This window comes from Aotus nancymaae, unplaced genomic scaffold (assembly GCF_030222135.1).
Source record: "Aotus nancymaae isolate 86718 unplaced genomic scaffold, 86718_ANA_hifiasm-v0.15.2.pri h1tg000041l, whole genome shotgun sequence".
In the NCBI taxonomy this organism is placed as follows: domain Eukaryota; kingdom Metazoa; phylum Chordata; class Mammalia; order Primates; family Aotidae; genus Aotus; species Aotus nancymaae.
The window spans coordinates 20,315,242-20,342,279 of record NW_026988455.1 but is presented as its reverse complement, the minus strand read 5'-3'; the positions used below and the strand labels follow the sequence as shown (position 1 = coordinate 20,342,279).

Genomic DNA, 27,038 nt, shown 5'->3' with positions numbered 1-27,038 from the left:
GCAAAGCAAATTAATAGCTCTTGGGAACTGAATTGTGGTAACGGAACGTTAGGAGGCTGGGTTGGAAATCGAGTAGGAAGGAAGAGAGGTTGCTCCGTTGGGGCATGTGACCAGAAATTAGGTGCTGCGGAGGCGCTGGCTTTAGGTGAAGACGTGGTGAGGAGTGGGTTTGGGGCTTGAGAAGTCACAGGGCTGTGCCCTAGCCTCTCTCTTCACTTCTCTGGGTCTTCTCGGAGAAAGAAGGCTGAGGTGGGTAGGTTGGGGGCGGAGACTATCGGGATAGGTAGGCCGGAGCTCTGCCTAGAATACATGCCATGTGGTGGATGCTGATTGGGAGTCTCGTTTGGGAAGAGTCTGTCAGCTCTTGGAGGGCAGGGTGAGAATTGAGCTCCTGCCGGGGGCTAAACGAAATGATTGATATTATGATGGGCCCTAGTAGCTCTGGAAAAGTTTTCCCGAGTCCCCTGTGATTCAGCAACCTTCACAGCATAGTGTTAAGAATTCCAAGTTCTGAAGTTAGACTTGCATTATAATCCTGGATTCACTAATTTTCGGTATGGCGTTGGGAACATGACTTAACCTCTTCTGCTTTTCTGGAAGATGGGAAGCATGCAAACTACTTTATACAGTGCATGCAGGCACATAGCAAAAACACAAGTCTGTATTCGCTATGTCCGTTGATCTTTGTGTCTGAACCCCACTTTGCAGCACTTTTATTGTGACATAATATCGTACCATTTGTTTAATTCGTTTGTGATTATGAGGAGTTCCAGGAGCTCCTAGCCTCTCTATTCACTTTCTCGGAGGAGGAAGGCTGGGGTGGGTAGGTTGGGGGCTGAGACTTAGGAAAAGGTAGACCAGCTTTTTTTATCTTTTAGTGTGTTACCTGCCACATCCTATTTCTGTCAGCCTTTGTTTAAGACAGTAAATGGGGAGCCGCGGTGGCTCCGGCCAGTTGTCCTGGCGCTTGAGGAGGCGAGGCTATGCGTTCAAGGCCAAGCTGGGCAATATGAGAACCTCTCATTCATTAAAAAAAAAAAAAAAAAAAAAAGACAGTAAATGAATGTATGAATGAGTCAAGGAAAAACATCTAAAAATGTGAATATGTAAATTAAGAAGGGTAGCGTGTAATATTATGACCGTTTGGAGGGAAAAAACCTCTGTCTGTACCTGTGTCTATATAGGTATGGGGTTTGCTGTTCCAAAGTACATTCATGAAGAATGTGGATATAGGGATTGGGCAAAAGCTCTGGGACTAAAATTTGGAAGCAATACAATAGGAAGTGAAATACAGATCCAGGAGATGGATTTGGTACAGAAGGTTCAGGAGAAGTAGTTGTTTTGTTAGATTTGAGAACTAAGGGAAAGAACTCTTCTCTATATACAGAAAATTACTTTTCCCACTAAAACACACCAAGTATATGCCCAGCCTTCATGAAAGTAAACAGAGAAAGGAAGCGCCTTTATGTGGGTGGCCTTAGCCAGGACATTTCTGAGGCAGACCTACAAAATCAGTTCAGCAGATTTGGAGACGTTTCGGATGTGGACATCATCACACGGAAAGATGACCAAGGTAAATTTATGGTTCTTCACTGGGTAGTTAAAGGCAGACATAACTCAGGTTAAGTACTAGAAAATAAAACAACCCCAACATAAATGTTAATTCTGAACAGCAAAAGTTTGAAGTGATGTTTTGGAGGTATACTGTATGATGTGGGACTTGACCAGAATTCGTTTCTGAAATCAGAAAAAATTCTAAATTCTAAAACATCTGAGTTCAGAAACATATTAACTTTCAGTTTTCAGAGCTAACATACTAACATTGATTAAGTGTCCTGTTAAATAGAATATCACTGGCATACAATAAAAATATTTCCTTAACTGACTGCTGGACATTTTCTACTTCTTTGGGAAAATTTTGATAATCCTGTTTATTTTTGTATCCAATAAAACATAAACAAGGTTTATATTTGAAAGAATAAGTTTTCAAGAACTATTTTTTTTTATTTATTTAGAAACAACTTTTTTTACATTGCTTTCTGGATAAGAATTCAAATAATTTTTTTCTTTTTTTTTTTTTAGGAAACCCACAGAAAGTCTTTGCATATATCAACATTAGTGTAGCAGAAGCAGACCTGAAAAAATGTAAGACCGTCGTATATTTTCTATACCATTTGCCAGTTTGTATCACTTTGTAACTTGGAATAACTTTGGTTCTAAATCTAAACCTCCACAGGCACTTTTAAGTTATCCAGAGGGACAGCTGTGATCGAGAGAATTCCAATATCCTATAACTCAGCAGGTTTAGGTCCATCCCATTTAGCATCAGCAGACATGGTAGCACATTGCTAATGGGTTTACTTAAAACTGCTATTCTCAAATATTTTGGACAAGAAACCAAACTTTCATAGAAACTGTCTGTTACATATATCCCACTGAATATCGTGCCACATTCCCCCTCAGTCTGATCATTTCTTTGGCAGCTAATCCGTGGCACTAAACACTCTTAAGGAGGGGGCTTTACAATACACCCTTGTAGGACCATATCCTTGAAATTGTGAAATCTGTTGTTGATAAGTTTAGTAAAGCCAAGGGCAAACAGTGGCCTTCAATGAAGAACAAGAGATAATCCAAACTGCCACAGTAACATATTCTAGTTATTTGGAGGCCAAAAAGTGAAAAAGACACGGAAAATAAGTAAAGGGAACGTGCTAATAGAGGAAGAGGGCAATTAGTCTTTTGTAATTTCATTTGGAAAAAGATTGCTTTATTCTGTTTTTCATTTAGGAATATATGTGACAAATGTGAAGTTGTGGATAAGAATACATCAACTAGGCTTTGTAACCTGTGGCAATTTATTTAAAGTTTTCAGCTCCAGATTGCTTATGTGATGAATGACAAAAGATAGTGTTTGCCTTATAATATTTCTGTGAGAATTAAATTAAATGATACATTTGCAACACTTTGGGAGGCTAAGGCAGGTGGATCACTCAAGGTCAGGAATTTGGAGACCAGCCTGGCCAACATGGTAAAACCCCATCTTTACTAAAAATACAAAAATTAGCTGGGTGTGGTGGCAGGCACGAGTAATCCCAGCTACTTGGGAGGCTGAGGCAGGAGAATTGCTTGAACCCAGGAGGCAGAAGTTGCAGTGAGCCAAGATCGTGCCACTCCACTCCAGCCTGGGCAACAGAGGGACACTATCTCAAAAAAAAAAAAGATACATTTGTATTTAGTATATACCTACCACCTACAAAATTCTGTTAATGATATTATTAAGGAAGCTGACAGCAGATATTCAGAGAAATCAATTTCTAGGGCATAACAATTCAAACACAGTTCAGTTACTCACAGTTAATTCATTTACAAGTTCTACAGTGATAATTAGTATGAGGTGATAAAATAAGATGCTGTAGGGTTCCAAAGTGTCCTCTGATTCACCTGAAAAGATTATTGTTTCATAATCACAATATAAGAAATAACAATAAAATATACATTAAATGTCAGTTATTCAGAGGTTCCTGACATTTGTTTATAAACAAATTGCAAATAAATTTTGCTTTACTTCTTACACATTTGCCTCGTTTCAATCTAGTAACTCTGTGAAAGAGGGAGTGTAAAGACCCTTTTGGTAAGTTGTCAAGATGAGACAAGAGCCTAGTCTCCCTCTCTCCAAGTCTCATTTCTTTTCTTCCACTTCCCCTGGGTCTCTTTGTGATAAACAAGTCTGCTTTTCTTGATATTAAATAATTAGAAAAAGCACAAGCTGAAATATATTTTTGCATTGCTATGTACTTGAGTAACAATTCTTTACTTTATAGGTATGTCTGTTTTAAATAAAACAAAATGGAAAGGTGGAACATTACAAATTCAACTAGCAAAAGAAAGCTTTTTGCACAGGTAAGTTTTGCTCCACTTGGATTTAAACACTATTTTTTTTATATTGTAAGAGGTTTTATATATTTACTTATTTCAAATTTTCAAGTAATATAGTATTCTTAACAAATTCAAATATTACAAGTAGAGCTGAAATCCCTTTCAACTCTGAATCCCCTTTACCCCAGACGCCAACAAAAAGGATAATTTGGTTTATTTATGTATGTCTATAATAAGCTATAAAAGTATATATGTACTTATTTTCTCTTTGTTAACACACCCTTTTGTGGCAATGTAGATCTCCTCCCTTTATAACAATTGTTAGGACTATTTCAGAAAATAGTTATACCACAGTGTAGTGGTCCCTTCCCACTGATGACTGTTGCTACTTTTTTATGGTTGTAGATGATCCTGGAGCATGTATCCTGTGTATATGCAGGTGTTTCTCTGGGTTTATATCAAAAAATGGAGTTGCTGAATCTTAGCATTGTCTACATTTAAATTTTAATAGACTACTAAATTGCTCATGTTGATTTTGACCACTAATGCTAGTGTTATACAAAAATATAAAGGAAACAGGAGATCACTGTATGACAGGCATACGAGTGATTATGCAGGTGATTTAAGAGCAAGACAATGTAAGGAACACATGTACACGGGGAGGGGAACATCACACACTGGAGCCTGTTGGGGGGGATGGCTAGGAGAGGGATAGCATTAGGAGAAATATCTAATGTAGGTCACGGATTGATGGGTGCAGCAAACCACCATGGCACATGTATACTTACGAAACAAACCTGCACATTCTGCACTTGTACCTCAGAACTTAAACTATATATATATGTAGAACAAGACAATGTTTTATAAAAACTATTAATGCTTTTAAAATCCTAAAGGTATTTTCAGGAAGAAAAGGTATTGTTAGTTGGGGGATTTTCAAAATAAGAAACAATTTAAGAATATACAGCTAGAATGACCAGGAGAGTTGATAAGAATGTTCCAGACCAATGAGATGTGACAAGAACAGATATATTCTAAAACAAGCAGCAAGCAACCTACTTTGAGGCATGTTTTAGGGGACTGGTCTTACGGGAAAGTTGAGAATTTAATTTTGTTCTTCAGCTGGAGCCTCTGACTGTTAACAAGGTGGTCATATACCTTTCATTCAGCAGCAGTTGCCAGCCTACTGTGTGCAGGCACTGGGGCCCCATGCTGCACAGGTTGAGCACACAGAGCTGCTGCTTGGAATATCTGCGTGAATATGCCTGAGAAGCATAGGGCTGATGGTTGTTCTGGGAGGTGGGACATAAAAGAGACAGACCAGAGGCAAAAAGGCTAGAGAGGACTGCTCAGTGCAGTTGTCCAGGCCTGAAGAAGGTGGCAGTGATTTGAATCGGAAGAGGTGGCATTCTCTTCATTAGGAGGGTACAGATAATCAAGACCTAACAAATTGGGCTCTGAAAGATACCTTCCTCATGGGGAAGAGTGAAGGGAGAGAATGTAACATAAAATGCCACAAGTATATAAATTGAAAGGGGAAAATTGAGAGAACTTGTGATCCGTGGTTTTGGTCTTCCATTTAGGGGAACTGGGACATCCACTGGAGCAGAGAACAGGTGTGAGCCTGCACGTCAGGGATTCAGGAGACTGACTGTAGTGGGCGGGCTAGGAAGAGAGAACCCTTGTGCTCTGTTGGGACACCCCTAACAACACAGCTTCTCACTGCTGTCTAACCCTGTATTGCTCAGTTGCTGGTGGTAAGGGACTGGTTAATAAACTATGATAGATTGATAAAAAGGCATGTTGTGCAGCAATCATAGTGATGTTTTTAAAGAATATAATGATAAGTCGATAAATGAAGTGTACCCAACTGTGCTTATGATATTTGGATAATGTTATAAAATGTATATATTTACATATAAAACAAAGATGAAGTAAGTAGACAAAATATTAACAATAGGTTGAGGGATAAGGAATATGTTTTGTTTTCTTCACAGTCAGCCTTCCAATGTTCTACAATAAAAACATATTGTATATTCAGATAAGTATGTATGCCATTATGCTACTAATAAAGCATTTTTGTTTTATTTAGTTTTTAATACTACAAAGCTGTTCAGTTTCTAGTGCTTATTTAGGCTCAACTGAAGTGAAATAATCAATTTAAATGGTTGATTGTTTTGACTCTTTTATTTGTATTTTCTCTTTTTTTTTTTTTTTAATTATGAATTTCTCCTCAGAAATTGTATTTTCTTTTTTATTCAGATTGGCCCAAGAGAGAGAAGAAGTAAAAGCTAAGAAAGAAAAATCAACAGCTGGTAATACCAATTTGTTAGAAAAGATAGGAGGAGTGGATTTCCATATGAAAGCTGTGCCAGGGACAGAAGTGCCAGGACATAAGGTGAGTCTCCTCTGTAGCCTGAGCCAATCACATGGTTTTGGAAACTGATGCCTGAGATCACGTGATCGTGGGTGTCATATGTAAGACCGGTTTCTTTTTTCCCCTTTCTTTGAGGTAATTAACATAGATAGGATTTTATGATTTTCAAGGTGCATCGGCTCTTAGGTAAACATAGTTCTCCGCCATTTTACAGAGAACGAAATCAAAACCCACACCGAGGTGGACTTTCAAGGGACATAGATAGCCAGGAATATAGGCAGGTCCCAAGTTTGCCTATTTAAATTAGCAGCTGGTGTTTTTTGTAAACCATCCTACATTGCTACATGGTTTACTTGGGATTGATAGCCTCTCCAAATCTCACCCCCTCAACCCTCACGCTTTTTTTTTTTTGCTTCCCTCTCATAATTTTTCTGTTTGGGAACTCTTATTTCATTGTCAGAAAACTAAAATCAACAGTAATGATACCCCACTGATTTTTTAATTGTATTTACGTGATATTGTTATTAAATGTTTTCCATTTGTGTCACATATAGTAAATACATTCTTTTTTTTTTTTCCTTTTAGAATTGGGTTGTGAGCAAATTTGGAAGAGTCTTACCTGTTCTTCACCTTAAAAATCAACATAAACGTAAAATATCCTTTGTGATTGGCCTCTCACAGTGATTATTTACCAGTGATGGATACTTGTAAAATACCTTTAGTATTTCACTGTCTCTATCAGTAAATTTTTAGGTATTTGTTTGCATATTTCCAGTTTCTTGGTACTCACCTACATATATGAAACAATTAGAGAATCATGAGAAAATGAAATGAGGTTTTATATAGTTAAGTTATTCAAATGATGAGTTCCTAAGCAGCAGTTTGGTTTATTAATTTATTCATATTGTCATACATGGATTTGAAGCCATTGCTAAAGGAGCTAAAGAGGGGTGAGAGAACAAGAGCCCATCATTTAAAAAGGCTTTAGAACTGAGGTAGGTTTTGAATTAATAGAAAAGTGATGGGAAGTAGTCCTGGGAATAGAAATAGTAGATAGGCCAAGAGTGGTGGCTCACACCTATAATCCCAGCTCTTTGGGAGTCCGAGGCAGGCAGATCATGAGGTCAGGAGTTCAAGACCAGCCTGACCAACATGGTAAAACTCACTCTCTACTAAAATACAAAAATTAGCCAGGTGTGGTGGCGTGCGCCTGTAATCCCAGTTACTCAGGAGGCCAAGGCAGGAGAATCGCTTGAACCTGGGAGGCAGAGGTTGCAGTGAGCTGAGATCATGCCACTGTACTCCGGCCTGGGTGACAGAGCAAGACTCCATCTCAAAAAAGAAAAGAAAAGAAATAGTAGATAAAAATATGTGGACAAGCAGGAGGATGGTGGTTTGAAAAATAGTTAGGAGCCGAGTGTGAGCAAATTCTAATGCCTATTCAATGAGGTCAGATTATCTAAGACCTTGAAGACCTGGTATGGAATTCTGAGCAGTGTGTCTTGATGTATTCTTCAGCTTTTAACCCTGGTGTCAGTCAGTAAGGGAAGCAGTAGCAGGTGTTTCAGACAGAGGGAATGTATTATATGCAATTAGTTTAAAAGTACTAGAGGACCAAAAGCCAATGGTCAAATTGCCCACTGATTGATAACTGCAGGAAACCACTACCCCTTTGGGACTAGAAAAGCAAAAGGCTGTGTCCTCAGAGCTCAGGCCACTGTGCCACTGAGGCTACTACCTGAATCCAGGTCCTAGTTGCACTGGACATAGTTACTGAACAAAGGGACTTTCAAGAGTAATCGCTTAAGGTGGGGTGCAGTGGCTCACACCTGTAATCCCAGCACTTTGGGAGGCTACTGGAAGATCATTGAGCCCAGGTATTTGAGACCAGTCTAGGCAACATAGTGAGACTCTAACTCTACAAAAATATTAATAAAAGAAAAATCGGGCCGGGCGCGGTGGCTCACGCCTGTAATCCCAGCACTTTGGGAGGCCAAGGCAGGTGGATCACGAGGTCAAGAGATCGAGACCATCCTGGTCAACACGGTGAAACCCCATCTCTACTAAAAATACAAAAAATTTGGCCGGGTGCGGTGGCTCAAGCCTGTAATCCCAGCACTTTGGGAGGCCGAGGCGGGTGGATCACGAGGTCAAGAGATCGAGACCATCCTGGTCAACATTGTGAAACCCCGTCTCTACTAATGCAAAAAAATTAGCTGGGCATGGTGGCGCGTGCCTGTAATCCCAGCTACTCAGGAGGCTTAGGCAGGAGAATTGCCTGAACCCAGGAGGCGGAGGTTGCGGTGAGCCGAGATCGCGCCATTGCACTCCAGCCTGGGTAACAAGAGCGAAACTCCATCTCAAAAAAAAAAAAAAAAAAAAAATTAGCTGGGCACGGTGGCGCGTGCCTGTAATCCCAGCTACTTAGGAGGCTGAGGCAGGAGAATGTCTGAACCCAGGAGGCAGAGGTTGCGGTGAGCAAAGATCGTGCCATTGCACTCCAGCCTGGGTAATAAGAGCAAAACTCCGTCTCAATAAAAAATAAATAAAAGAAAAATCAGCCAGGCATGGTGGCACAGGCATGGTGGCACATGCCTGTGATCCCTGCTACATGGAGGCTGAGTTGGGAGGATCACTTGAGCCTGGAAAGTTTAAGCTGTATTGAGCCATAGTCATGCCATGGCACTCCAGCCTGGGCAGCAGTGAGACCCTGTCTCAAAACAAAAAAGAATAATAGCTTAAAACACCTTAATTCTTGCCCATTCATATGCTTTAGGAAATCAGCAAATGATAGCCATCATTACAACACATTGATGTTAACTAGAATCTTTCCTGGATAATGGCAACAAAGTAGTCCTAGTAAAGATTTAGATTTTTTTTTAATTTTTAATTTTCTTTAATTTTTAAGACAGGGTCTCGCCATGTTGCCCAGGCTGGTCTCGAACTCCTGGACCCATGTAATCTGCCCACCTTGGCCTCCCAAAGTGCTGGGATTACAGGAATGAGCCACTGCGCCCAGCCCAGCTTTCTAATATAGACCTAAAAGTGTTGCAGAGAGTGAGTCAATGTGAAGTGGATGTCATTGAACTAGGAGAATCGGAGTTAGGATGAGTCAGAACTGAGAAGATAGAAATGGCCAAGAGTTTGAGAGTAAAAGGACACACATGTAGCCATGTCCTCTGGGTTCTCCTGAACCCAGAACTTTGCTTTACTGTATCAGCTCGATGGATGGATTTCAGTGATTTACAGAAAATAGCCCTGGGACCTGTGTACCTATAATATAATCTGAATAGGTTTGCTATAATATCTATCTACAGTCCGAGTAATTTCTGCCAACTAATAGTGGTGGTACTAGACTTTACTCAGAAAATGTCATAGAAAGCTCAGTTTCTTAGACCCTGAAAGGTAACCTAGTTAACTCCTTATTTTGTTTTACAACAAACTGAAAATAAGAAGAGGTAAATTACTTATTTGAGATTAAGCAATATTCTTTGTTTCAATAGATAGGTTTTCCTAAAACCAAGTGCTTTAGTTTTGTTTCTTGACTTGGATAACATCATAAAATATGATCCCTCAAAATACTGCCACAACCTAAAGAAGATAGGGGAGGATTTTACAAACACCATTCCTATATCCAGCCTGACATGGGAACTGGAAGGAGGGAATGACCCGATGAGTAAGAAGCGGCGAGGAGAGTTCTCTGACTTTCATGGCCCTCCCAAGAAGATGATAAAAGTGCAGAAGGATGAGAGTTCCACTGGGTCTCTGACCATAAGTCCAAGACCCAGGTGGGTAATAGAGAGACTACCCTTAACACAGCAACAAGCTGCACAAAAAAGAACTTGTGATTCCATTACTCCTTCTAAATCATCTATACCTGTTTCCGATACCCAGAAACTGAAAAACCTACCTTTTAAGACTTCTGGCTTGGAAACTGCCAAGAAGAGAAATAGCATTTCTGATGATAATATTGATTCAGAAGATGAATTAAGAATGTTGATTGCAAAAGAGGACTTACAGATAACTACACAGCCCTCAATAAATGAATTTGAAAATGATCCTTTTGAAGTTGTAAGGGATGATTTCAAATCAAGTGTTCACAAACTGCATTCTTTAATAGGTTTAGGTATCAAAAATAATGTCTCTTGCCATGTTAGTGATAATGATATGAGAGATGATTGTGAGTATGACTCAGGAGATACAGATGAAATCATTGCGATGAAAAAAAATGTTGCTAAGGTCAAAAGCAGTACAGAATTTTCACAAATGGAAAAATCTACAGACAAGAAAACTTATTTCAAAAATGGAGAAAACTGTGAGCTTTCTGGTCACTGTATTAAAGTACCAAAAAGAAAAAGCAATGTAGAGTCAGCCCTCGGTCATGGATTAAAGCTTCCTAACCGTAAATCTCCCTCTCGCTCCAGTAGCAGTGAAGATGCTGATTCTGCATCAGAATTAGCTGACTCTGAAGGAAACAAGGAGTACAATGCCATGATGAAAAATTGCCTTTACGTGAATCTCACTTTAGCTGATTTAGAACAATTGGCTGGCAGTGATCTGAAGGTTCCGAATGAAGATACTGAGAGTGATGGACCAGAAACCACCCAAGGCAAGTTTGACAGAGGCTCCAAGATCCTCAGGGCTCCCACTGGCCTCCGCAGAGGCCGACAGTGTGTTCATCCTGAGGAGATTTTGGCTTCCCTTTTAGAAGGAGAGGAGAACATCCCTGGCAAACAGAAACCAAAGGAAAACAACTTAAAGCTAAAATTCCAGGCTTTCAAGGGAGTAGGCTGTCTATATGAAAAGGAGTCAATGAAAAAATCCTTAAAAGACAATGTTGCCTCTAACAATATTAATAAAGATCAGAAGTTCATGAAACATGAGGATCCCAGTATCATATCCATGGAAGATGGGTCCCCATATGTTAATGGCTTATCAGGTGAACTGACTCCATGCCAACAGGCAAAGAAGGCGAATGGCCCAGACAATATTCAGCCTCGAAAAAGACAGACCACTTTTGAGAGCAAGCATCTCAAGGCAGTGTCCCCTAGTGGTTCTGAAAAAAGAAGTAAGAATCCTATTTCTAGTTTATTGCCATTAAAAGGTAAGAAGTCCTTAAGTCTTAGTGCAAAGACTCATAACATGGGCTTTGACAAAGACAGCCATCATAGTACCACAAAGACAGAAGCTTCAGAGGAAGAGAGATCTGATTCAAGCAGCCTCACCTCTCTTGAGAAACCACTCAAGGCCTCATCCAAGGACACTCAGGAAATCAAAACTGATTTCTCACTTTCTATTAGTAATTCATCAGATCTGAGTGCTAAGGATAAGCATTCTGAAGACAATGAGAAGCGTTTGGCAGCCTTGGAAGCAAGGCAAAAAGCAAAAGAAGTGCAAAAGAAGCTGGTGCATAATGCTCTGGCAAATTTGGTGAGTATATTTTCAATGTATGGATTTAACAAGAACTCACAAAGTCCAGCTTTTCCTTCCCATGAAGTTAGGTATGCCCCTATAGAGTTGATTGTCTGTCTTGGTGTTCAGCAGTTTCATGTTTTGGTCCTTGAGTTAGCTTTTTCATCTGGTGTATCTGAAATTTTCTTTATAATTTTCTTTCATTTAGAAGCTATACCTGGTATAGTTAGGTATTCTAATGTGTCTGAATTTACATATAAATCACTTCTTAAGTGATTTATACCTTGCCAAGTCTTGCCAAGATTTACTATAATGGGCTTTTGTTCATTCTTCTAACAATTGTTAAGTACACTTTTATAATAAGTGCCAGATTTTGTAGTATGAAGATGGTGATCTTGCCTTTCATGCAGTTTTTGGCTCATGGTATGGCATGCTGACAGTCACAGTTCAGTTACATGGGGCCAGGAGTGGGGTGTGTCCCTTTGCCCTGGCAGCACACAGGAGACATACCATGTCAGCTGGGAGCTTCTGTAGTCTGAGCTAAATAGTAGGAAAGGATAAGTGGGAACTGGTCAGGCACAGGTGAAAGGGTTGGAAGGGAGAGGAAAAGCATTCATTTTAGGAAAAAGGAACAGTTTATACAAAGGTGAATATTTTCAATCAGTGTAACTAAAATTTTTATAGCATGAGGTAGCAAGAAATGAGGCTAGTGGCTTGAGTTTGTTCATAAAGTGAAAATACAGTGAAGAATTTTAAGCAAAGAAGGGAAGATTAATTGTGTCTATTTTGAACAGGAGTTGACAAACTACAGCTGAAAGGCCATCCAGCCCATGGCCTTTTTATGTACTGCCTTCAAGCTAAAAATAGTTTTTGAATACAGAACAAAGACCATTTTGGGCCTGCAAAGCCTAAAATATTTACTCTGGCCTTTTACAGAAAAAGTTTGTCAACAATTGTTTGGGAAAGATCCTTCAGACCATGATGAAAACAAATCGAATGGGTCCAGCTGGAACTGGAACCAAGGAGAATCTTTGGGGAGGTGGAAAATCAAAACCATGACAATGTCAATGGGAATAGATTGAATGGATACCAAGAAGGTTTCATTCATAAGACTTAGTGATAACTGGATATGTAAAGGAATTGTAAGTTTCTGTCTTGAGCAAATCAGCAGATGGTGATGGCATTCACTAGATAAGGAAAAAGGGCAGGAATTAGATTTGGCAGGGGAAGGGGAGATAGGTTTAGACATGTTCAGCTTGAGATTGGGTTGTTTTAAGATGCAATGTTGTTTTTTTTTCTTCCAATATTTATTTTAGGTTCTGGGGGTACATGTGCAGGTTTGTTACATGGGTAAACTGTGTGTCTTGGAGGTTTAGTGTACAGATTATTTCATCACCCAGATAATCAGCAAAGTACCCAATAGGTGGTTTTTCTTTTCTTTCCTTTTTTGTTTTTTCAGATAGAGGTTGCTCTTGTCACCCAGGCTGGAGTGCAATGGCATGATTTTGGCTTACCACAGCCTCTTCTTCTCGGGTTCAAGCAATTCTCCTGCCTCAGCCTCCTGAGTAGCTGGGATTACAGGCACCCACTGCCACGCCCAGCTAATTTTTATATTTGTGGTAGAGATGGGGTTTCACCATGTTGGCCAGGCTGGTCTCAAACTCCTGACCTCATGATCCACCCGCCTCGGCCTCCCAAAGTGCTGGGATTATAGGCATGAGCCACCACGCCCGGGCACATCTTTTATATTTTGACTTTTTAGTAATAGCTATTCTGACTGGTGTGAGATGATATCTTATTGTGGTTTTGATTTGTATTCCAATGACAAGTGATGTTGAGCACTTTTTCTTATGCTTGTTTGCTGCGTGTATGTCTTTTGAGAAGTGTCTTGTTGTGTCCTTTGCCCATTTTTTACTGGGGTTGTCTTTTGCTTTTTGATTTAAGTTATAGATTCTGGATATTAGACCTTTGTCAGATGCATAATTTGCAAATATTTTCTCCTGTTATGTAGGTTGTCTGTTTACTTTGTTGATAGTTTCTTTTGCTGGGCAGAAGCTCTTTAGCTTAATTAGATCCCACTTATCAATTTTGGATTTTGCTGCAATTGCTTTTGGATTCTTCGTCATAAAATCTTTTTAAGATGCAGTGCTTTTGATGGCCTCCCTAGGATAGTCATCTAGAGGATAAGCCAACGCACATCATCTTCGGTTCTGACAGTGAATGTGAAACAGAGGAGACAACAACTCAGGAGCAGAGCCATCCAGGAAAGGAACGGGTGAAAGTAAGAACTTCAGGATGTCCCTGTGGGCATTCATCTACTTTTGCAGATCCACTCCACAAACAACTGCCAATCTCAACATATAACCCTCCTGAGAGCTGCAGTGAGACCCAGGGCTTGCCAGGTCACCACACATTGAGACTACAGGGGTCTTGGAGATTTTCTCCTATATGAACCTATATTCTCCACAACATCTGCAGCATGACATCAATATTACTGAAACACTACAAAAACTGTTCTTGCATGTCATAACTACCTCCCCAAATCCAGGCTTGATTGGGAAGCCTCTGGATGAGTGATCCCAGAGGCCAGTTAGATATCACTGAGTCAGGAATTTCCATCTGACCCGCCGTTTACTCATTCCTGGTAGATGAGTCAGGGTATTGGCTTTCAATGTGAGGGAGAAGATTACTATGAAGGAAATGCTACTTGCTTGCCTCAGCTATTAATAAACGTTTGTGTTTCTTCTCAGGAGTCCATGGGTAAAACATCGGGGAAGCTGTTTGATAGCAGTGATGATGAGGAATCTGATTCTGAAGATGACAGTAACAGGTTCAAAATTAAACCTCAGTTTGAGGGCAGAGCTGGACAGAAGGTTAGTGAAGACTGAAAAGAATTAAACTTGCAACATGTCCTTATTTTTTGACATAGTCCTTAAATCTGGGTAAATGCAGGCAGGCCTTAACCCACTTATTTGGGGAGGGAGTCTTCTGTGATCCTCTCTGATTGGTTCATAGGTAGATGGTGGTAGGCACACATCTTAATGTAGTGAATGTCAGTGTGTGGGGAGGGGGAGGTGTACATTGATAGTCTTCATTAGAAGCAATTTCTTTGGAATGTGGCTATTGATTGTGTATGTTTTTTGTCTGTGTAGCTCATGGATTTACAATCTCACTTTGGCGCTGATGACAGATTCCGCATGGACTCTCGATTTCTAGAAAGTGACAGTGAAGAGGAACAGGAAGGTAAATGCTTCATTGTCAAAAGAGTCCTGATGTCATAGAAATCACCTAGTGTGCCTCCTTTGTTTAACACGTGAAAAAACTCTGCGTCCCAAGACATTGGATTGAGGTGTTTATAAACAACGTACAGTTATACTAAGTTTGTTTGCACATAGTAATTTAGGAAAATTTAATTACTTAGAGCTGCCAGAAAGGAAAGAAAGAAATAGCATCCACCAAAGGTACCATTTTCCTCTATCCCATCCTTGGCATGAGAAGAAGTTGAGTTTCCTACCTGGCAGGCTATGTCAGTTGATCAGCAGGTTCCGGGTGAAGCCATGGAAAATGGTTAAGTCACTCCTGGCTTTCTAAAACAGAGTGTTCATCATCCTCCAATGTGCATACCTGGTGCAGATTATTTTTTAAAGCAGTGTATCACTGAATGCCATTCTACTTGAATTTATCCCTATTTGAATGTATCTAAGAGTAATGATGCTATCAGAAGCATCCTAATTCTACTTCTTTTCACTTACTATAGGATTTTTGACAGCAGTAGTTCTAATCTTTTCTAATCTACAAGACCTTCTCCTCTTACACTTTAAAAAGGCCTTGCCTCCTATGTGGCTGGCTTAAATGAACTCCCTAATTCCCTCTCCCAATCTCAGAACTTCTCTACCCTTACCTTCTTGGGTTTTTTCTCCTTTCTGAGTTAATCTAATCTGCTTTTTAATCCTCGCCATTCCTACTTCCTGTTACCTTTCATCACTTGCATTTTCACTCTTCCTCTTCTAGCTTCTTCCTCTTTATACAGACATAGTTAGGTCTTGTGAGTCCCAAAAAAGCCTTTCCTCTAACCATGCCAGTTTTCAAGTTTCTACTCCATCTCTCTTTCAGTTCTAACTTTGAAGTGAAAAAGTAAATTACAGCTAATTCAGTAGCAGTTGACTTTTTATTGAAAACAGTCTGTGATTTGATCTTCTCAATTCTTTGAGGTCATTATTAACAGTATTGAGACTGTTTCAGGAAACCAAGATTCAGAGAGGTTTAAAATGAATTCTCCAGGGTCATCTCAATCTCTATGTTTCAGTGCTGAGATTATAGGCATGAGCCACTATACCTGGCCCCCTTTCCAACTTTTGAAAGCACAATGTTTGTCTATTCTGCAAGAAGCAGCACAGCCAGCTCCCATCACCTTGAACCCTTTCCAGCATTATATTTTACTTGACTTTCTCATTCAAAACTCCATGTTGAAAACACAAAAATGAATAGAACCTGGAGATTTTTTTTTTTTTTTTTTTTTTTTTTGAGATGGAGTTTCGCTCTTGTTACCCAGGCTGGAGTGCAATGGCGCGATCTGGGCTCACCGCAACCTCCGCCTCCTGGGTTCAGGCAATTCTCCTACCTCAGCCTCCTGAGTAGCTGGGATTACAGGCATGCGCCACCATGCCCGGCTAATTTTTTGTATTTTTAGTAGAGACGGGGTTTCACCACGTTGACCAGGATGGTCTCGATCTCTTGACCTCGTGATCCACCCGCCTCGGCCTCCCAAAGTGCTGGGATTACAGGCGTGAGCCACCGCGCCCGGCCAGAACCTGGAGATTAACCTTCATTTAGAAGGTGCATAGAGAGGTGTCTTTTTCCTTACAACTCTTTGGGTATGTGTTCTCTTACAGCCATAAACAACTTGTTCTAAAGTGCAGTGGCATTGTCTCCAATGACACCCTCTTCAGCTAACCTAGAGCATATGTCACTGTTGATCATCCCTTCTTGAAATGTTCACTTTGCTCCCATTACATCATAACTTCCTGGTTTTCTTGACTCTTGGTTCCTAATTTTTCTTTTGCCTCCAAATAGGGGTTCTTCCCAAGGTTCTGTAAGTCCCTGTAGCTTTAGGTTTCACTTGCACATGAGTATTTTTCAAATTTGTGTCTTCTTTTTTCCTTGCTGTTCTGCTGAGCTCCCAACTGGTCTTCATTGACTGTTGTACATTTTCTGCAGGCTTTCCTGAGTTTATGTTAAAACTCAGCAAGTCCAAACTAGCTCTTCTAAACCCTTCTCTCTGTGCTGATGTCATGTCCATTCCTAGAACCTCTGTTGTTGTTTTCTTTCCTTCTCAACATGTTTTATTTATTTTTATTTTTTTGAGAAAGGATCTCACTGTGTTCCTCAGGCTGGAGTGCAGTGGCACAGTCATAGCTTACTGTAACCTCAAACTCCTGGTTTCAAGCGATCCTCCTGCCTCAGTCTCTCTAGTAGCTAGGACTACAGGCACGTGCCACCATACCCAGCTAATTTTTGTATTTTCATAGAAACAGGGTCTCCCTGTGTTGCCCAGGCTGGTCTCAAACTCTTGACCTCAAGTGATCCTCCTGCCTCAGCTTCCCAAAGTGCTGAGATTATAGAATGGAGCCACTGCACCCAACCCCTTCCCAAATTTTGAGGCACAGTGTTTTGTCTCAAGTAGGCAGCACAGCCAGCCTATATCACCTTGAGCCCTTTTCAGCATTATATTCTACTTCCCTAATGGTTATTATTAGATTAAAATTTAAATTGATGTTTTTGATTGTCAGAAGTTGAAATTAGCAGTTTCCTGTTTCAACCTAATGCAGTGTAAACTTTTTGCACTTTATTATTTCAATATATGTGTTCATTTTGTTTCCAATAAACACCTGGCATGCTTTCCTACCACCTCTTAGGGATTCAGCTTTGTCTTTGCTACCTCATAACTCTACCTAGTTTATAAAGCATCTTTTGATTCAGTTAAACACTATCTCAAAGCTATAAACAACTTGTTTATTTTTAAACCCTTAGAAACTTTGGGGGCATCCTTATAGAGTGCTTAAATCAGCATTTTATTCTATTTCTGTTTGTTGGTTATTTATATCCTGCAGTAAGTTGAGTCATACAGGCTTATACTACTTTTATATTTCTGTAATCCAAACTAGCTATTTAACTTTATTCTCTGATATTTTGTCTGCTTGTAGTAGTTAAGGATAGTAGCTTGTAAAGTTCCATGATGCCTTTGTATGTGTAGAGGATATGGCTTTTTCCCCACAATACTTGTTATTGAATCAAAGACTAAAACAACTGACCACTAATATCTTATATTGTCAGACATACCATTTTCAGAAATACCATTATCATTTTTCACTGTCTTTATCATTTTTAGATTTATATATAATTTAGATTACATGTTTACAATGTTAAAAAATCAATGTAGTTTTATAATTAATATCTTGCTCTGTTACATTTGTCAATCTTTACCTTAAAAGTTTTAGAATTGCTACTGAAAGCCATTAAATTCAGATTGTTTTATAATTAGTAACAGAAGTAGGACTTTTCATTGTCTGGTCATGCAGACTTTCTGAGTTTGCTATGACTGAGGATCTTGGGATATGGAGGTTAGTGAAATGAGGTTACACTTTTCTTCTTCCTGTCTTAATGGACTTTGTACATGTTTAGGTACTTGGTAAATATTGGATTGAGAATTTTCAGGCTGTGTTTTCCAAGAGATTATTAATTATCCCTTTCCCTCAAAGAGGTAAATGAAAAGAAAACTGCTGAGGAAGAAGAGCTTGCTGAAGAAAAAAAGAAAGCCCTGAATGTTGTGCAAAGTGTTTTGCAAATCAACTTAAGCAATTCTACAAACAAAGGATCGGTAGCTGCTAAGAAATTTAAGTATGTTTTATGTTCTATCCCATTCTACCATATCATCCTTTGCCATAAATGTCTTCTTGAACTCAATTTAAAACTAGGCTATTTTAATGGCCTGGGGGAAAGCAGCTGACAATAGGTATCAGACCGTTAAAAATATACTTACCTTTGACCCAGTATTCACTTAAAGAACTAATCTTAAATTATTTCTGTATTTATACACTTAGATGTCATAGCACCTTCACTTCCATTAATGAAACAACTGGAAAACAGTTTAAATAGTAACTGTAAAACTATTAATCTATATAAATGTAACTGTATGGAAATTTTCAGGCTTGCAATTTAGAGACTAATGTAATAAAAGCCTTATACACTGTCACCTAGCTTTTAGTCACCAACATGTCCCCAGCTTTCTCTTCTATACCTTTATCCAACCCCTGGTTTACACAATGAAATATTTTGTACATATCCCAGGTAGTGTATCATTTTATCTGTATGTATTTTAGTATGTTTAAAATCATTTAAAAAGCTAGCAGTGGCTCACGCCTTGTAATCTCAGCACTTTGGGAGGCCGAGGCGGGTGGATCATGAGGTCAAGAGATCGAGACCATCCTGGCCAACATGGTGAAACCCCATCTCTACTAAAAATACAAAAATTAGCTGGGCATTTGGCACCCGCTTGTAGTCCCAGCTACTCGGGAGGCTGAGGCAGAAGAATCGCTTAAACCTGGGAGGCAGAGGTTGCAGTGAGCCAAGACTGTGCCACTGTTCTCCAGCCTAGTTGACAGAGCAAAAAAAAAAAAACCCAAAAAGCTAAAATAATCCAGGAAATCTCAAAAGTAGGTCATTTAAAATATTATTTTGGCCAGGTGCGGTGGCTCACGCCTGTAATCCCAGCACTTTGGGAGGCCGAGGCGGGCAGATCACCTGAGGTCAGTAGTTGGAGACCAGCCTGGCCAACAATGCTGAACCCTGTCTTTACTAAAAATACAAAAACTAGCTGGGCATGGTGGCACATGCGTGTAATCCCAGCTACTTGGGAGGCTGAGGCAGGAGAATCACTTGAACCCGGGAGGCAGAGGTTGCAGTGAACCGAGATCACACCATTGCGCTTCACCCTCGGCAACAAAGCAAGACTCCATCTCCAAAATTATATATATATATATATTTTATTTCTAGTAAGATCCTAGTTATCTTCTTTGATGTCATATGGCTTCTTCTTGCTGCAAAATTAGAATCTTCCTAGTGCTGAATTATAATTTGCTACTTATTTTTCGTATTAGTGTTGTTTGATCTCTTCCAACTTCCCCTCTTTTTACATAGGGACATCATACATTATGATCCAACGAAGCAAGACCATGCCACTTATGAAAGAAAAACAGATGATAAACCAAAAGAAAGGTAAATAGAGCTACTTCTTTTAGCAATAGAATCATGTAAATTAATCTCATTTCAGACAATTAAAAATGTAGGTAGGAACCAAGATCTTGCTCATTGGTCACACTGTATTTAGTTTAAGATTGGTGGGGTAGGGGTAGTGCAGGTAGAGTAAGAGAGGAATTACTGATGTGGTGGAGGAAGTCTTGCTTTTTGACAGAGGAATCTATAAATGATATGTGCTCCTACTCTAGTATGGTGCCTTCTGTGTCTATTTGTATTAGTTTCTTGTGACCTCTGTAACTACCACGAACTTGGTTACTTAAAATCACAAAAATGTATCTCTCTACAGTTCTGGAGCCTAGATGTCCCAAATTAAGGCAGTGAACAGGCTGTTTCCCTCTAGAGGTTCGGGGAAACAAAGCCATTTTATGCCTCTCTTAGTTTCTAGTGACTGCCACCAATCCTTGGTGTTCCTTGGCTTAAGACCACATTCCTCTCATTTCTGCCTCTTATCTTCACATGGCCATCTCCTCCTTTCTGTATGTCTCTCCTGTTTGTGCCTCTTATAAGGACACTTGTGATAGCATCCGGCACCCACTTGGATAATTCTGGATGGTCTCTTCACTCAGGACCCTTAACTGAATATCTCTGCAAGACTCCTTATCTAAATAATGTTAACTTTCACAGGTTTCAGGAATTAGGACACGGACATAGCTTTTCGGGGGGTAACCATTCAACCATCTAGTGTGGTAGGAGCTTCTGTTTCCTAAAGATATGCAGTCAGTTGGATAAATATGGCAAATATATAGAGTAACCAGTAACAGTTTGGTTTAAATCCTTCATTTTCTAACTGTTAACAGCCACGAAAATACAAAAGGCAATGTGGTATTTTGAATTGAATCTTGAAACAAAAAAGACAATTTGTGGAGAAACTGTTGAAATCAAAATAATGTCTGAGTTTAGTTAGCAATAATCTGTCAATGTTATTTAATTTTGACACTTGTATCATAGTTATATACAATCACATAGTTACATACATACATACGTATTACATTAGGGAAAACAAAGTGAAGGCTATTTAGGAACTCTACCATTTTGTAACTTTCTGTAAATCTAAAATTGTTCCAAAATTAAAGGATTCTTTTAAAAAGTTTTATATGTAGAGTTTTATTTATTGTATTTCTCTATTTATTAGTAGAGCTTTATATCCTGGTTGTTGAAGGGACAGAATTAAAGTTGTCCAAGATTTTTCTTTTCCTGATTTCTGGAAATTTTCCAAAACTTATTTCTTTGTGATGCACATTTCTACATATGTCATTTCAGTAAAGCGAAACGAAAAAAGAAAAGGGAGGAAGCTGAGAAGCTACCTGAGGTATCTAAAGAAATGTATTATAACATTGCTATGGATCTGAAAGAAATATTCCAAACTACAAAATATACCAGTGAAAAGGAAGAGGACACACCCTGGAATGAGGACTGTGGTAAAGAGAAACCTGAGGAAATCCAGGACCCCGCAGCTCTGACTAGTGGGGCTGAGCAGCCCAGTGGGTTCACATTCTCCTTTTTCGATTCAGACACTAAAGACGTAAAGGAAGGTACTTTTCTTTTTTCATCTACTTTTTGATTTTAGTCAGTTTGAACTTAATCAATTGAATCTGCATTAAGTGTAACAGATTTAATGTTAGCTGAAGAAAGGATTCTTCTACCTAGATGATTTGAGATTTAGTGTCACAGGAACATAAACTCGATGTCCTGAAGCTGTGAAAGAAACTACTGTTGCATTTAAGGGAGCAAACCTCTACTAGCTGCCATATGAAGGGAAGCTAGAGAATAATGTACAGCATCTTTTCTGTTAAGTAATAAGTTATGAAGAAGTATAGTAAATCATATATTTAAATAGCTTTGTATCTTAAATGAAGCAGAAGATGCTATGACTTATGGAAAACTAGTGCTGTATATGATAAGATTAAAAGAAGAAACAGGTAACCTTCCTGGTTTTATACAAATATGCCATGTCATCAATATGCCAATTATCATAAAGTTTATCCTTGAAAATTTGCCAGAACCTAGAGAGAAGTATAAACACCAGTACATACAGTTTTACATTCCATTTCAAGAGGTTTACCTCTAAAGGCCAACGTGGGCCACAGGTTAAAAAACACCTGACCTGTTCCTCACCCAGGGTTCGTTCAAGATATATGTGCAGCTTTCTGGAAGTTCACTGTAATAGCAAGTAATACCTATACAGAAGAATACACACATACCTAACTACAATGATTCTATTTTAAATACATGTGTTGAGTAGATAAAATTTTTTTTTGAGACGGACTGTCGCCCAGACTGGAGTGCAGTGGCGCAATCTTGGTTCACTAGCAAATAATACCAACCCTGTGGTACTTTAAAAGGAAGTACAACAATCTAGTTGTTCAAAAATTGTTGTAAATAAAACTTGATTTTCTTGTCTTTGTAAACTGTTTAGTAGAGTTGGCATGATGTAGATTATAATTTTTGTAACTTTGAGAGCAAAACGTGAGAAATTGACCTTGCAATGAGTCCTAAAGACGCCAGCAACTTGAAAGATGTTTTTTAAACTACTTGGGAAGTTTTGAAGATTTATGAGGTGATTGTCCTGATCTTATAGCAGTAGTTTTTTCAGCAGTTCTAGCAAAAAGTTTTGGATATTAAATATGTAAAGATATATTCTATTCCTTTTCTCATTTATAAATAGACAAGAGGGAAACCTGATTTCCCTGTATCATGTTATATTTTAGGCTTCTCAAGCTAGTACAGATGCCATGGTTATTTTATCTGTCATTTAAAAAAATTATATAGCTCATTAGAAACTTGAGTTTTCATACCTTTTTTATATTACTGCTGTCCTTATCAGATCATTCTAGTGACACCAAAATTATCATAGTAACTTCTGAAAATATTTGAAAAATCTAAAAAGATCATACTACCCATTTTTTTATATTACCTATTTTAAATTAATGATTAATATAATGGAACTTTAGATATGTCTACATAGTAAAAATAATCAAATGAATGTGTTCAGAAATGTTACAATACCATCATCTTTTGATGTCATAATTGATGCAGAGACCTACAGAGTTAAAACAGTGAAACCTGGAAAGATTGTCTGGCAGGAAGACCCTCGTTTCCAAGACAGCAGTTCAGAAGAGGAAGATGTTACTGAAGAAACAGATCACACAAAGTCCAGTCCTGGGTAAGCAATTTGTTTCTTTGCAGGCATAGTTCATAATTTGTAAAATCTGAATTAGACATGATTTAGAAATATTTTAGCTTCTCTTCACATGACAACTAAATTGTCTTATCTCAGCTTTTTTTTTTTAAGTCAGGGTCTCACTCTGTCGCCCAGGCTGGAGTGCAGTGGCACATTCTTGGCTCACTGCAACCTCCACCTCCTGGGTTCAAGCAATTCTCTTGTCTCAGCCTCCCAAGTAGCTGGGATTACAGGTGTCCACCACCATGCCTGGCCAATTTTTATATTTTTTGCAGAGATGAGGTTTTACCATGTTGGCCAGGCTGGTTTCAAACTCCTGACCTCAAGTTACCTACCTGCCTCAGCCTCCCAAAATGCTAGGATTATAGGTGTGAGCCACCGCACCCAGCCATCTCAGCTTCTTTAAAGCATTTCTAGTCTTTTTATAATGGAGAGTATGTTTTCTTTTCCTTAAGATTTGGATAGCACTAAAGGGAAGATAAGATGTACATAGAAAAAGGGTGAAGTCACTGGTCTGGAAACAGAATGCTGCAGTTGACTGGGTGCCTACCCATAGGAGGCACTGGCAAATGGGGTGGCAATGGTGGGAGTGAGAGTATCAGCAACCAACACAGGAAAGATAGAGGTTCTTTCTTAAACAAGTCTTCATTATCAAAGCTTCAGATAGAAGAATATTGGAGAGAGGGTATTTTAACTCAGGGCAAAATACAAACAGATGTATTTTAGAGTCTCATTCACCTGAATTCTAGAGGGAACAGAAAAAAGATATCTTTAAGAAATAGTGTATTTATGTTTTGAATGTAAATATTTCTTCTTAAATATTGAAATTAAGCCAACCCATCCCTATCTCTCTCTCTCTCTCTTTCCCTTTGTCCTCTTTCTTTTCAGAGAAGCATCATTACCTGAGAAAGCGACCACTAGATTTTTCTTTTTCTCTAAGAATGATGAAAGACTTCAAGGTCAGTCCATTTTTTTTTCATCAAATTACAAACATATAACAGGTAATAGTACAGTTACAATAATACACATCCAGAAATTCTGACCCTTGGTAATGTCATGTGGTTTAACCCTGTTTGTTCACACTGATGAATGTTAACTTGAGATGCTGTCAAGGACTGAGAGCTCCCCACTCACCACTTTCTTTGCCCACTTGTTCTCCTCAACAAAGCCTTGTTTTGTTCCAGGGACTTCTTAGATGTTAGGCATGTAATACCCGTAAGGTTTTAGTGCCATAAAAGTCCATTTGAAAACTCAGGCTATTGGTGAACTCATTTCTTGAAGCCTAGCACAAAGTTACATAATAATAGTAAATGATATATAAATAGTAAAAGCAATACTATATTTTTCATTTGGAAAGAAAAAAATACTAATTTTTGAAAATAGGTAGAAATTTAGGGAAAAGAGTGATCTTAACTAGAATTGGAGACTTTGATAATGCCAATACTTAGAGTATTACCCATTTTAGAAGTAGATTGCTGCTTCATTTTTCTTGTTTTTCCCCTAGTAGGTTCTGGCTTATTTTGGAGAGGAGTAGGAAGTAACATTAGCAGGACCTCTTGGGAGGTCAGAACAAACAACCTTCGTATGGTGAGTAATTGTTTCTCCATATTGATTATTTCCTAAAAAATAGACATGTTGTCATCTATCTAGAATTACAATGCTGGAAGGGAACTCATGAAGGTGAGAGACTGCAGACTGGCTCAATTGAATGACCGGTCCCAGAGTCCAGCCAAGCCTATTAAGTAACAGGAAAGCATCAGATTTTTAAAGACTGAATTGTACTTCCCATTATAAATACGTAATGCCAAAAATGCCAATATCCCCTGTTCATTTCAAGAGAGCACTTTCAAAATAGATTTCCATGACCCTGACAATGAGAATAACCTAAGTTTTACTTGTATCTACTGAACATCTTAAAAACAACTTAAGTTTATCGTTAACAAAGTCTTTTATTTTTTGGATCTTCAAGGATTGTCGGAAGAAACATAAAGATGCAAAAAGGAAAATGAAACCAAAATAATAAATGTCAGCATTGGTTTTAATACTGAATGTGAACAAGTCTCACCTAAGAAAACTGACCCAGAAAATAGTTTTAGCTGACAAAAGAAGAAATTTCAGAGTGAAGGATGTGTAAAAATCTGGCTGATGGAATATCATTCTGGTTGTCATCTTTTTCTATGGAACTCCTCTGCATTTCTTCCTAAGTAATTACTTCAAAAAATTAAATTCAACTTCTTAAAAAGGAAGCACAAGACCTTGAAAATAGTTCCTGTATATAATCTCTTTGCCCTCTATCCTGAGTAATTAATGGACATCTTCTCGTCGAGGTTGCATGAAGCCTTTTTTTTTAAGCCTTTTTAAATAAATGGGTCAAAGCACTTGTAGTTTCCAGCCTAGGCTTTGTGTGAATTATAGGCTATTTGGAATCTTTATTTCTGATTATGTCAAATACACCTTCCATTTTGTCATTTTTGTTTAAACTGATTAATTACAAGTCAACATTGAGTTTTATACTTGTGTTTTGGTGAATAGCTAACTGAAATATAGGACATTTCAGACCTACATCATATAAGGAGTTCTGTGAGGAACAGGAGAGGAAGCCACATACAGAGTTATCTTGTCATTGACCTCTAGGAATAGGAATTAGGGAACAACAGCTAGATGCAGGCCGTCCCAAAATTCTAGTTAAACCAAAAGCTTATGAAAAATACAAAGTGTCTGAAAGATGGGTAGTCACAATTAGGAGTCAGAACTCTCCCTGAGCCCAAATAGGGAAACATTTAATATTATATTAAATAAACCAACCTACCTGTAATTCAACACATATGTCTCATATCAAAATGGGCTCTGTATGAAATAGTATTACATAGGCTAGGCACGGTAGCTCATGCCAGTAATCCCAGCACTTTGGGAGGCTAAGGCAAGTGGATCACCTGAGGTCAGGAGTTCAAGACCAGCCTGGCCAACATGTTGAAACCCCATCACTACTAAAAATAAAAAAATTAGCTGGGCATCGTGGCTCACACCTGTAATCCCAGCTACTTGGGAGCTTGAGACAGGGAGATTGAGACTTGGTAGGGGATAAGGTGTGAGGAGAATCACTTGACCCCAGGAAGCGGGGGTTGCAGTGAGCCGAGATTGCATCACTGCACTCCAGCCTAGGCAACAGAATGAGACTCCATCTAAAAAAAAAAAAAAAATAGTATTACATAAACAGTTCCAAGGTAGTATCATTGATACTACATGATGTGTGTACCTAATATTAGTATTTATTGATTTACCTCTGCTGAATATAAACTCTATTTTTTTTTTTTTTTTTTTTTTTTGAGACAGAGTCTTGCTCTGTCACCAGGCACCAGGCTGGAGTGCAGTGGTGCAGTCTTGGCTCACTGCAACCTCCGTCTCCTGGGTTCAAGCAATTCTCCTGCCTCAGCCTCCTGAGTAGCTGGGACTACAGGCGCACGGCACCATGCCCAGCTAATTTTTGTATTTTTCTAGTAGATACAGGGTTTCACCATGTTGGCCAGAATGGTCTCAATCTCTTGACCTTGTGATCCACCCACCTCGGCCTCCCGAAGTGCTGGGATTACTACGCCCGGCCATAAACTCTTAACTGTTGGGATTTCATCTAGTATGTTAACCATTATGTCCCCAGTGCTTACAACTGTGTCTTGTACATAGTGGGTGCTCAGTATATGTATATATTTTTTAAATAAAGGTCCAAGGAACTAAGTCGCTTCAAGAGTCATTCTGGATTCCTAGGTTTTCAAAACTTCAGACTTCAAGGAGAGTAGGGACAACTATGCAGCAGGATAAATAATTCACACGTTCCACCTTCTCTTGATACATTTATACCTTATTTTCTATTGCTGCATA

At 38.9% G+C, this 27,038-nt stretch overlaps 1 protein-coding gene across 5 annotated transcripts; it reads left to right on the top strand.

Moving 5' to 3' along the window:
* Positions 1 to 79: 79 nt before the first annotated feature.
* On the top strand, positions 80 to 25,507 carry NOL8 (nucleolar protein 8). 5 transcript variants are annotated; one of them, XM_064361555.1, is made up of 17 exons: positions 80 to 156; positions 1,388 to 1,573; positions 2,083 to 2,145; positions 3,822 to 3,900; positions 6,139 to 6,274; positions 6,839 to 6,909; positions 9,811 to 11,683; positions 13,833 to 13,946; positions 14,416 to 14,538; positions 14,818 to 14,908; positions 18,424 to 18,562; positions 19,862 to 19,939; positions 21,242 to 21,513; positions 23,018 to 23,144; positions 24,051 to 24,121; positions 24,667 to 24,749; positions 25,132 to 25,507. In XM_064361555.1, exons 2-17 carry the CDS (start codon positions 1,435 to 1,437, stop codon positions 25,180 to 25,182), a joined length of 3,510 nt encoding a protein of 1,169 aa, XP_064217625.1. In that variant the 5' UTR covers positions 80 to 156; positions 1,388 to 1,434; the 3' UTR covers positions 25,183 to 25,507. The 5 variants fall into 5 exon arrangements, with proteins under 5 accessions (XP_064217625.1, XP_064217627.1, XP_064217624.1 ...); XM_064361557.1 differs by having other exon boundaries at positions 82 to 249; positions 24,670 to 24,749; XM_064361554.1 differs by having other exon boundaries at positions 82 to 249.
* The last annotated feature ends 1,531 nt before the right edge of the window (positions 25,508 to 27,038 follow it).